Here is a 13,223-nt window from a genome sequence, read left to right on the forward strand (position 1 = left end):
ATAAAGCAGCATAAGTTATTTTGTTGAATTAAATTTGTTGTGTACATAGCTAGCTCCACTGTATAATTTGCTGAAGGATTAAAATCTCTGACAAAACAGACACATGATGAACAGTTGTCATTATGATCTAACTTTACCCAACACAGAGCAATGTGCAATAAAACTGTATATGCTTTCCACTTTTAGCCTGTGACACACTCTGTATAAAACATCTGATCACCACAGGAAAGGATTTCTGCATCAAATGTTTTAGGCATTTTCAGCAAATGGACTACACATTATTTTGGGAAAGTATTACTGCAGAGCTTTTTATAACCATACTTTTTAAATTCTTAATTAGAACAATTTCACTGTTTTAAAACATGCACAGCTTTACAATTTACAGTCAGGGGCATAGAATAAGTTTATATATATATAAAATGAAACTTGTGGAAACTATTGTAAAAAACAAACACATTGTAAATATTAAAACAAAATAAAACGAGTTATTGCTTAGACGTGCCAGGAACCTTGAACAAGAAAACAGGGTGTATTATGAGTTGTCAGAGGTTTTGGGGTAAAATATAGTTTCTCCTTCACTGATTGTGACAGGCACTGACCTCACTCAGAATGCGGAAGGCCTCCTTCATTCCTTTCGTCACTTTGCCCATCCCTTTGGCATGGAGACCCTCAACCAGCTGTTTGAAATGCTGAAAGACGGTGTGGAAAGGATCAGCACCATGGACAGCAGTGATCAATCCCTGGTTAGTCAGGCAAACATGCTGTGCTTTTTTGCTCTGTTTTGCTGATGATCAGAAATCCCTCTTCCTGTTTTGACAGTTCAGACCCCTCGAAATTGGTTTCTCAATGCATACACTGTGAAACCTTGAGCGAAGAAATATTCCTCAAGGCTCTCAGAGATTGGTTTATTATAACCTAACATGTCACCCATGGCCATATAGTTTTTAATTATCACTGTTATCACAGGCAGTGTCAATTTGGAATCTGATTCTTACTCGGTAGTGGACATTGAGTCCCATTGTGTCCCACAGTCAACCCTAGTTTGAACTATTTCTGGCATTAGCCTCTGCAGTAGGTGAGAAAACATGAAAGGCATTCCATATTTTCATAATCACCTGGCTGAATTCACTATGAAAACATTTCATTTGATAATAACATTGCAGCAGCTCATGAACACAGGAATAAATGAAAAAATATCTTCCTCTGCATAAGTAGAGGTTGCCAGAGATCTGATTTTGGAGCGTATTATTCAAATATACTGGGATAGAGATGAACCCATCCCAGAGTTTCTTCAGAATTCTCAGTAACAGTACAAAGGATGCAGAAGGACACACTGAAAAGTAAAGAGGTGTGAAGGAGATCTTCAGCAGATTCAGCAGATTGTTGCTTATCCAAAGCTGAAAGATGCAAAAAGCAGTTTCCAGACACCACAGCAGATGCTGCCTGACAGAGAAACTGACACACAAAATGCAGATGCCAGCCAGGCAGTAGAAAGCTATTAACAGGATCTCTAATCCATCAGCCACTGACCATGGCTTTTCAGCAGTCTTTGTGTGTCAATTGACCTTCAGTCCAAACAGCAGCTGTCAATGCACTCATAGGCAATATACAGTACTCCCGAGAAACACCATTAAAAAAACACTGTCGTGTACATTTCAAAATGCTGACTGGACCCAGTCTGAGCCTCACTGTCATCTAAATTAACCCCAGTCTTATGTAATGCCAGAAGGTAAATATTGACCATGTTGGTACCAGAAAAGCAACCCACCCAAGACAACATACACCAGTTCTGGGCACATGGCATCAGTGTTTATGAAGTGCAAGAAGCAGAAATCAAGGTTATGAAAGGTTAAACACCCAAACCGGTTCTTGGTCAAACAAAATAAGTATGCCGCACCATTACTTATAGCAAAGTGCCTCTTGATTTTGCTGTGGAGTTGAATCAGCTGGCATGAATTTATAATATTGTTGACTGTGTTTCCGGCCACTGCCTCAAATCCCTAACAATCACGTGAGACTGTAAGCTGTCAGCAAGGGTGACCCCAGCTGCTCTCTGCATGCAACATGGTGAGGTCTGGCCATCCGACACAAAAACCCAGTCAGAAAATTAAACAGCATTGGAGCAAAATTGATGATGCTGTACATTGAGAGAAAGAGGGGAAAACCAGCCATTCTGAAGTCATCACAAAGTGAAACCCAGTGTTATATTTCAAATCACAGGTTGGGCTGAGATCTTGCTGACGGTTTGAACTGTGAGACTTAACAGCCTGGGCTTAAATGAATTTGATAATTGAATTACCTCACGATTGTCAAGATCTGCTTGCACCAGAGTTCCTTTGAAGCAGGGTTCCACATAATGGACATAATCATTGTACTGTGAAAACAAATATATACAATGAAGATAAATATTTATTCTGTTCTTTTAGGTCTTTAACTGGTAGTAGATGTTTTATTTTAATGAAAAAATTCAGAAAACATATTTGCTAATTCTTAATATTTTGACTTCTATATTTAGAAAATGATTTGAGTAAAGATTACGCAAACAAAAATGTTTTAAAATATTTTTCTATGAAATTTAAAAGGAATAATTCAACTTATGAAATTCTAACTGACTTAAGCAGAGGCACAAACAACATTTTACAACAATATTGACAGTATAACACAGTTCTGTCGTAAGAGAAGCTTAAGAAATAAGTGCAATGCTTTTGCCAAAGTATTCAGATTCTTGCTACAGAGATCCATTTTGTGAAATTACAAACACTTTTTTAAAGTGTGTTTTTGAATATTGTATTCAATATTGAATTTCAAAACCTGAATTCCCAACTGAATACTTTTAAAGGTAAGAAAATTTAGAGAAAATGTCAGCGAAAATTAAGCAGCAAAATTGGAACATGTTGATTAAGTATTCAGACTTGTGAACTCAATATTTGGTGGAAGTACCTTTGACGGTAATTACAGCTGCAAGTATTTTTAAAAAATGTCTCTACCATCTTTGCACACTGGCTTGGTGATATGGGTGCAAATTCTTCTTTGCAGATTTGTTCAAACTGTCTCCTGTTGCTTGGGAATCGCTTATGGACAGCAGTTTTCAAGTCTTTCCACTAGTTCTCAATAGGAATGAAGAGAGTACTTTGACTGAGCCACTCAAGGACATTTACTGTACTTTCTTAGTCTTAAGCCGCTCCTGTGCAGCTTTGGCCTTGTTCTTTGGGTCACTGTCCTGCTGAATGCTGATCTTTCATCCCTGTTTAAAGTCTGAAACAGGTTTTCCTCTAAGGTTTGCGAGTACTTAGCTGTATCAGTCTTGACAAGTTTCCCAGTCCCTGCTGATGAGGAGCAGAACTACAAAATAATGCTGCCACCATGCTTGACAGTATGAATTGTGTTGACTGAGTGATGCACTATGTTAGATATTTTTCAGTTGAAACATTTTGTCACCTGTTGAGACCAGAATTTTTTTTTCTTGTCTGACCACGGACTCTTTTGCCCCATGTTTGCTCTATCACTTTTCAGTTTTTGCCAGTTCCATTCAACTCCTCTTTATGGATGACCTACAGTATGGACATTTTCTCCCATCTCAGCCTTTGATCTCTGCTGTTGTTTGGCTCACAGTGGCATCTCTACCCAGATTCCTCAAGGCAATGTCTGAGTGCTTCCCTCTTTTTAACGATCAACTTCATCGTGTTCAAAGTGATAGTATATTTTTAGAAAATGTTATATATTTTTTTAATTTAAAAAAGTATACCCAGCATTTGAGTATCACGTAACAAATGGTTCAGTCTTCAAATGTCATCTAATTTTTTTAACCTTGTCTAGCAAATTATTAACTAATAATCGATGTATCTGGGAAAATAATAATCTGGGAAAATAAACCAGAGAAAATTGTTTTTAATGAATATGAATGTTTCTTGTCAGGCAATACTACAACTAAAGTGAGAAGGAACTCATAAATATATATTTTACAAAATGCATAGAACATGAAATGAGGCTGCTGTGTTTTAACTAGCTTTTACTATTTTATCCATTTATTTAATTTTGTAAAGATCAATAAATGTTAAAAATGATATATGAGCACAAATATGAATGAGAGTACACATTTAAACTGCGCTTATTTTCCATTTGAGTTCAGCTATTTTTAAATATAATTTCATTGGTTGAACCAGATAAAAATAGGAACTACATTACTAGTTCAACATGTATTCCTTTTCCTCAGTGTGGAAATGAGATCTGGGAAAAGCACCAAATGCTCTATTGTGTCTAATTTATGTATGTAATTTTGTTTTAATTTCATTGAATATTAAACACCACATGTGAAGTCCAGGTTTGCTACATATCCTCAGGAGCATATGTGTTTAAGAACTTCTTCTTTCTCTGTGCATCCTACTGCATCAGACGTTAGGGTTTAAGATACAAATATGTTTGTGGAAGGGTTTTGGTTAGAGTTCAGATTATGGATGAGCAGAAAATATTCCTGGAGTGCTCAAAAAACACATGTGACTTCTGATTTGCAGAGGGCAGCTGGACTGCAGTCCACATCTTTAGGGAGATGAGAAAAGTACACTCACAGCGATGATGTTGACAAAGTCGTTCTCCCCCAGGGTGTCCAGGATTGTAGTGATGGTGTGCTTGGCAATGGTCATCCTGAGTCCTTTCATGCTGCCACTGATGTCAATGACGATCACTATGTCCTTTGGGGATGTGGCTGCCTGAATGTACCTGCAAGTGTGCAGAAACAGAACACAGTATACATTGTTTAAAGCCTCATCTCTCCATGGTTACTTTAACCTTGAAAAAAAACATTATGCTCCAAGGGGTTTGGAATACATTTTAATAAATGATACCAAAAACACTTCACTAAGTGGCAGTATAAGTTCATTTTGGTAAAATTAACGGGGATGTTTTCACTTTAACAATAATTTTGTATGGTGTCCTACAGTATATCAGTGGACAATATGCTGTATAAATAGAATACAAATGAAGGTTAACAATAGCAGTTAACAATAACTTAAAAGAATAATAAGTATGTATAAAAATATGTTTGAATTTTTTTTAAATTCTGCTAATTCTGTGGTTCTTTCTATGCAGTTGATGACTTGGTATGAGAATCTTACTGTAATAATGGACTGAAATAAAATAATAATGACACATACAGTATTTTGCACAGATATCAGGTATCAGACTTGCCTTCTAAAATTAGCACTGGGGTGTTTTTTGCGAGTTTAAATTTGGACCTCGAGCCTCACCGTGGCCTGTTAAATGTTAGCATTTTATCTTTACAGAGCTTGATGAGCTAGAGATGTTGATAGAAGCTGTGATTTACACTGTGCAAATATGAAAACATTTTGGTAAATTGATTACACTCTGCAAAGTTATTTAGATCAACACAATTCCCTTAGAAATAAAACACTTTCACAGTGACTGGGTCCTCAACATTTTATCAAAAGCTTTTGTCACCAGCATAATCACTTCATGCACACATACAGTACAAACTTAAATCATGCTTTATTAGACATAATCAACAATAATGGTAATTAACACCCACACTTAAGACACTGCAAATGATCTAAGGGAACAGACACCTACAATGTCTTTTATGATTTCTTTTTTCTTTGATTAAGAATACTGAATCAAACCATTAATATTTTATTTCAATGTCCATACTTAAAATGTACAGTAAGTACTAACATAGGATACACAAAAATAGCAATATTAATATCTATCATCCATCCATCCTTTGCTTAATCCAATACAGTCTCACAGGGGAGCCAGAGCCGATACTGGCAAGCACTGGGAGCAGGGAAGAATACACTCTGGATGGGACACGAGTCCATCAAGGGCACACACAGACTCAGTCACATTCACACCAGGAACCAATTTTGCCAGAAACCAGTTAACCTATCAGTATATCTTTGGAATGTGAGAGAAACTGGAGCACCCAGAGAAAACCTAGAAATTGAACTCAGGGCCCCAAGTCTGCTAACCACTATGCCCTCTCCCTCTCAATATCTATCAATTTAAGATATATAATATAATTTAATAATGAAATTGAATAATGAAAAGGGCTGCCTTTATGCAGCAGAGAGGCTGGCTTGAATACAGCTGTCTGAAAAAACACTAACCAGGAAAAAAGCTGCCTTTATGCAGCGGAGAGACTGGCTTGAACACAGGACAGTCCTCTTAGGATTGGAGAGGCAGGTTGGAATGAAGCTGTCTGGATAATGGGAAGGCTGTCTGGAATGGCTGCGGAGAAAGCTGAGGAGCTGCACTTTGGAGTTGCCAGCGAAAAAGAAAACTGGTTGAAAATGTACGAGATGAAAAGAAAGTGAGGGCTGAATGGCTCTTCTGATTCAGCAGTGTTCGGGCAATCGCGTTTGTTGGATGATCGTTTCAGTATTGCAAAGCTTAGCACTGAGGGAGCGCTTAGTTCAATGTGGGAGCACTGAATAAGTGGAGGAAAAGCCATAAACAGTCTTCTTATTTTCGGGATGGTCTGCCTGGTTGAAAGATTGATGGTCTTTGGGAGATGTGCCCCACATGAGTTCGCAAGGGCTCAGAAGGAGGCTGACAACCTGTGCAAGTACACTGGCAGCCTAGAGCAACATCGTCACGGGATGAGTCTCTCCCAGCCCAGGCTTAACAACATTTAATTGAAACAAAAATGATTGAGCATTATTAAACATTTCTGAGATATGGCAGTACCTTTTATGATGTACCAGTACCAGATTATGTTGGTATGAAATTCCTTAGTGCTGTGGAAATCTGATTTTGCATACTGTGTATCACATACTGTGTTTTTTTCATGCTATAGTAAATGCTCAATTGAATAATGATATGCCTTGAGATATGTGTTTTATATAGAGATTTGTGTACAAAAACAGGAGGTACCCAGAAGAGATTCCTAATAAGGACACATCTTGGGCCGGGTAATTCCCAGTAGTATAGGTAGTGCAATCACTATAGTTACTGAGATCAAGCAATGCCAGCTATAAAAAGTCAATTATGTCATCATTTAATATGCAATTGGTTTTTAAAGTGTGACAATAATGAGCAAGTGCTCATACATGAGAATAATAATGCTATAGATTATGTATATTGGATATGTAGGCTATTTATCCCCATCTTTGGTGTCTGCATTAATTACTGTCTTATAGCAGCTCAGGCATCCAGTATTATTTGAACTCCTAGCTAGAGAGGGATGAGATCTATTGACCTTGACTTAAGAGTTTGGCAAAATTTAATTTGATAGTATCCCTGACCGAAAATATTCAGACAATCATGCTCAACAATATTTGAAACTGTAATTCTCCAGAGTCCCAAGAACAGGAGAGATCATGAGGAAAGAAACAGTAGGAGGAATAAGGTTTGGAGTGAGAGGGGTTCCAGTGCCCCAGACAGTCTTTACCACCGGATATTTTCTTGATGAACCAAAACCATCATATGAAACATATGTATAATAATAATGTGGCTACAATATGTTGCACAATGCTGAAATGAAGCCAACCCTTACAGATGTTTATAAACATTCAGATTTTATTGCTAATAACGTGAGTAGGAATTATCCAATACTCAGTGATTCAGACAAGATACTGTATTCTATGCCAGGCGAAACATACATTTTATATAGTGTTCATTGCTGAATGAAACTGGGATTCTTCCAGGGCTAGCGGTGAAAGCTTTGGTGGCATGTGAACAGAGATCTACTGTATCTAACCCTGTGTGCTTATTCCCACACAGCCATGGCAAAGTGAGCATCAGTGGCCAGGAGTGTTCCTACAGGGAAAGCAGGAAAAGGGGATTGGTATAGAGGAAGACATGAGCCCCAAAGTTGTGGTGGGTAGGATCACCTGACAATGAAACATGGCAGAAAGAGGAAACAGAGGAAGGGAGAGCATGGAAAAAGCGGGGATAATGGAGATAGGGGTGGGGGAGAGGAGAAAGGGTGGGAGCTGTTATTCTGGAGGTCTGGGGAGGGATGACAACATCAGAAGGAACAGAAAGAGAAAAGCATCTTGGTGACTGTGGGGTGCTGGTCATTTCTGAGGTGCATGGAAAAGGAGAGGTTGGAAGAGCTGCTTCTTCAGAATCAGGGTGGAGGGAAAAGACGAGTGTCCTCCTTGGCTTGAAGGAGAATGGCACATGGATCACTGACGGTAGCAGTATTAGGAAACCTGGTGAACATGAGGAGACAAGCAACAGCACTGATGCTATGGGAAGTGCAGGGAAATATGCAGTAAATATGGAGGAAGAAAGACAGAGATGGGAAGTGGAAGGCAGCAAATGAACAAACAAAGAACATTTCGCCTGTGGAGCCTTCTTTAGACACACTTCTTTTCAGCATGGAATAAACCTTTATTTGTTCCTTTGCAGCCTATGCATGCTGACACAGCTACCTACTTGAAGGTAGTGTGAATTCTATTTCTGGCAAATGGAAATGCCAAGTGAAAGAAATGTTTATCTCTGGCAAGATACTGCATTGTGGCATCTCTTACATAATTGTTTGTGTTCTGAGTTTATTCAAAAAATGGATGCCTTATCTTTAACGATATATAGTAATTATTCCTGCTTCATGTCCCATTACTCTGTCTAGGTTTGGCCATTATGCAAAGGGTTATGTGAAAATGGTGCTGATACTGGACACTTTATACTAAAATCAGTACTACAAAAGATAAGACTCCAAATCTGTTTTCAAATTTTATCTCTTGGACACCGTAGAGTATTTCGTAACATGCTTAAAGCCCTAAAACACTAAAAGATTATCAGCCTGGGCTACAGAACAGCAGGATCCAGACAACTATTGAGAATGAGATTTAATGAGTTTTAATGGTTCACGAAGCCGATCCACCCATCCATTTTATAACTGTTTCATCCAGGGATGTGGGGGAGCTGGAGTATATCCTAATAAACAATGGGCACAAATCGGGACCAAGAAGCAGATGTGACAGACATCAGTACTTAATTTAGTTTCAAAACAGCACCCTAATCCACACAAGACCCACTGGTTGAGGCAAAACAAAACATCACATAATATCTGAGTGATACTAATTCAATTCAGCATTAGAGGATTAACCAGACAAAAAAATTAAAAAAAGGTTTTGAGTCCTGCAAAGCTGATGTAATTTGCTTTTATTCATCTCTCCTTTAGTCTATTTTACTGCTGGTGAAAGGCACTGGCTCTGATGCCCCAGTTCAGGATGTGTTGCTAACCACAGAGATTAACTTATTTTCCCCGATGAGCTCCTAGGTGATTGTACTTGTACAACACACAATCTAATCTGAAATTTTATCTTGGGCCAGCCGAGGTAGCCTGACCTGGGATCCAAACTTTTCTAACACAGTCATAAATTAAGGCTTGATGTTGTGAGGTGGTGCTTACTACTTACTACTGTGTTTATGCATCAAATAAAATCAGAACAGTCCATTTTATCTCAAAACAGCAACTATACTAAAACCAAATAAAATATTTTTCCCAAGTAAAGCTAATGAATCACCAAGCCTTACCAATTCCGATTCCTACAGTCGAAAGCAATAACTCCATTTTCATCTGGTGTCCATTTAATACCTGTAAAAAAAGCAAATGCAAGGCATGAAGTCTTAGAGTGACAAAGTCAACCCAACAGATTTCATCAGAAGGAACAGCAAAGAACAAACCAGAGTGGATGCTATCTGGAAGTGCATTTAATACTTTATTGCCGTATGTAACTGGCACACATACTGGTACAATGGAATTCTAACTTACAGAAAGTCTCTCAATTGTTAAAAAAGTGCAGACAGTGCATCAAGACAATATACAAACAAACAGCAGACAATGTAAATAGTCAAATTTAAACAATGCAGACATGTAAACTATGACTGCAGATGTGCAATAAATAAAATTACAATGAGGTAGATGGTGTAGGTGTGGACCGAGGGGCATGGCCAAATGTGTTCACCAATCACACTGCTTGTGGGTAGAAGCTATTGAGGAATCTGGTGGTGAGTGTCCGTATGCTCTTGTATCTCTTGCCTGAGGGCAGTGGGGTGAAGACCACATGCCCGGGGTAGAGACTGTCCTCTGTGATGGCCAGATGTCCTTCTACCATGGCAGAGGTCCTCATAAAGCTGTTTAATCTCGGTGAGACCGCAGCCGATGATCTTCTGGGCCATATTGACCATTCTCTGCAGTGCCTTTCTCTTGAGAGAGGAGGTGTTGCCGTACCACACGGTGACCCCGTTGGTGAGGATGCTCTCAATGGTGCAGCGGTAGAAATTCAACCATTGCTGGAGGAAATAGAGGCACTGCTGAGCCTTCTTCAAGATAATGTCCATGTTCACAGTCCAGGTTAGGTCATTAGAAATTTGAATTCCCAAAAACCTAAAGCTGGTGACTATTTCCACTTCTGTTCCATCAATACTGAGTGGGCTCTGAATGTGTGACCTGTGTCTCCGAGAGTCCACTATTAGTACTTTTGTTTTACTCATGTCCAAGTCCAGGTTATTGCTATGACACCACCTCAGCAGCTGTAGGACTTCTTCCCTGTAAGCGGACTCGTCATCATTGCTGATCAGGCCTATTATAGTGGTGTCATGCGCAAATTTAATGATGCGGTTGTTCCTGTGTCTTGCTGTGTAGTCGGGAGTGAATAGGGAGTACAACCTTGGACTCAGACAGCAGCCTTGTGGAGCGTCCGTGCTCAGGGTGAGTGATGTTGATGTTTTATTACCTATCCGCACCATCTGTGGTCTCTCGATTAGGAAGTCCAGCAGCCAGTTGCAGACAGAGTTGCACAGTCCTAATCCCCTGAGCTTTGTCACCAGTTGCCACCACCAATCTCTTCCAGCATTCTCACATATGAATTCTTAGTGTCCAAGTGTTCCAAGGCTGTATGGAGAGCTAGGGAGACAGCATCATCCACTGATCTGTTGTTCTGGTAAACAAACTGCAAGGGGTCCACTGACTCCGTGATGGAGGGTTTGATGTCTGACAACACCAGCTTCTTCAGGCATTTCATCACTAAAGATGTTAATGCTACTGGGCAGTAATTGTTCAGGCACGTCACTTTTGCCGTTTTTTGAAGCCAATACCCCTGATTTGTTTCACGAAACAGGCCTTTGCATAAATCAACTACTGGGATATTTGGATGAATTAACTACTAACTATAAAAACAGACTAGATGGGCTAAATGGCCTCCTCTTGTTTGTTACTATTATGTTCTTATTAGTATGTTCTTTATTATTAGTTATTTTATTATTAGTATGTTCTTATATTGTGGTCATGGTTTGTAAGGACAGACCCAGACACCTGATGCTGATTTGTAGGAAGTAGAGCTGACCCTGTTCACTGACAAAGCACCTTTACTAGCCACTAAGGAGTCTGTTAGTTGTAGATTTTAATTGTTTAAAGCCACTTAAATATTATGTAATTTCAATTTACCCATGAAGTATTCTAGGCAGAATAGACCTGAGTCCTTGACTATTCAAAGTTAATTGAGATAAGTCCATGGCAATTGCTAATCAGGTTCTTTTTTAGTACATCTAAATTAGCACCCTTAAGTTTTGTAACTCATTTTGTAAAAATAAATGAAGGCAAACTGAGGGACTGATTCAGTTTTATTAAGGGATTAATTAATTATGTGAGAGCTCACGGATGGAAAATCCACAGGCACTGGGCTTATGATGGACATGTGATACAATACTCTTGAGATGTGCAGATTATTTCACATCTCCTTCCCTGTGCAACCCTTCTTCACAGCAAAAGACCCTACCAATTACTATGAACCCCCCCCCCCAATCTAATAAATCTAAATAATTTCTGTCAGTATTTAATTAACAGACTATCTGCAGCTGGATCTTTATTACTTTTTTGCTACTGTAGATGTCATGCACTTTGGAACATGTACTGTATTGAGTTTCCAATTTGTCACAAACATAGTGGTGGAGTATCCCATCCCTGGTCCTCAAGACCCCACTGTCCCTTCATTCAACTTGTAATTTTTCAGTTTGACATTTCAACTGCATTCAGCTCTGAAACTGTCCATGTGTGTAATCAGCAGCTAGCTAGGATCTTTTGTATTTGATCAGTTTCCTTTTTATATGCAGTTGCTAAAGTTTTAAAAACAATAAACATGGCTTAGCACAGCACAATGCATTCATCTATTTTGTTAACGATGTACTTTAATACTAAGGATAGAAGAATGTTGGACTTCCTTTTTACCCCCCACACTAACAAGAATGGTGGAGCGGTGGCACTGTGGCTAAGGGTCTGTGCCAGTGGCTGGAAGGTTGCTGGTTCGTATCCTGTGGCTGGGAGAGGAATCTTACTCCATTGGGCCCCTGAGCAAGGCTCTTAACCCTAGCTGTGCCAGGGGCCCCATATAAATGGCTGACCCTGTGCTCTGACCCCAAGCTTCTCTCTCCCTGCCTCTGTGTCTCATGGAGAATAAAGCTGGGGTACACGCAAAGACAAATTCCTAATGCAAGAAATTGTATATGGCTAATAAAGTGAAAGCTAATGAGTTGAAATCCCTGCTGTAACTTTGCATTTTCTGTGGTAATCTTGTGCGAGACATGTTACTCAGATTGTACACAATCTGTAAACAATACAGTAAACACCCCCGTGTATAAGTGGGTTGCCATCACATCGCTGTAAATAAATAAAATGCTAAATTAATCAATCTGGTGTAATAAAGGATCTCAGAAATGTCTACTGCAATTTTCTCCAATACTACAATGAATAGTTTTCAGACTGTTCATTTCTCTTTCATATACTTTAAATGCTCAAGAACTCCTAATGATGTTGGCCACATAAATTAAGTTTATTTTCCTTCGCAGGTGGGTCTGTGAGTTTCCTATTGGTTCTGTACCTGGGTAGAGTCTAAAAAACCCAGTGGAGCTGCCAAAGTACTGCCAAGTGAGAGTAGGGTCCCTCTGGAAGTTGTCCACAAAGATGGGGTTGAGAGCCTCTGACATGTAGACACCATTGAGAATTTCTGGATCTATGGAGAAGGCAAAGAAAAATCAGTCAACATCTATCAGTCGTTCTAATTCACAAAAAAGCATATAACAGATAAAATGTAAGGTTATTTTCATTTTAAATCTTTGTGTGGGGATCTCCCTGGCTGCACTAATTAAAACAAATTATATTGATTCTGGATTGCATCATTTCTGGATACAATCAAGAAATTACTGGAGGTGGCTCCAGAGCCCCTTTCTTAGCACTTCTTTTTTGGAAATGAAGAGAAAAGAGA

General features: G+C 39.0%; 1 protein-coding gene across 7 annotated transcripts in view; it reads right to left on the reverse strand.

Annotated features, from left to right (window-relative positions):
* Positions 1 to 13,223, reverse strand: part of LOC148654510 (voltage-dependent calcium channel subunit alpha-2/delta-4-like) — a 201,842-nt gene that overhangs the window by 152,272 nt on the left and 36,347 nt on the right. For all 7 annotated transcript variants that reach the window (XM_088646809.1, XM_088646805.1, XM_088646808.1 and 4 more), the window contains exons 6-10: positions 12,840 to 12,971; positions 9,499 to 9,559; positions 4,566 to 4,716; positions 2,300 to 2,374; positions 600 to 689 (exon numbers count right to left, since the gene is read on the reverse strand). In XM_088646809.1, coding sequence (XP_088502935.1) covers positions 600 to 689; positions 2,300 to 2,374; positions 4,566 to 4,716; positions 9,499 to 9,559; positions 12,840 to 12,971 — 509 coding nt within the window. The remainder of the gene's footprint in view (positions 1 to 599; positions 690 to 2,299; positions 2,375 to 4,565; positions 4,717 to 9,498; positions 9,560 to 12,839; positions 12,972 to 13,223) is intronic.

This window comes from Lepisosteus platostomus, chromosome 9, assembly GCF_059453375.1.
Source record: "Lepisosteus platostomus isolate fLepPlt1 chromosome 9, fLepPlt1.hap1, whole genome shotgun sequence".
Lineage (NCBI taxonomy): Eukaryota > Metazoa > Chordata > Actinopteri > Semionotiformes > Lepisosteidae > Lepisosteus > Lepisosteus platostomus.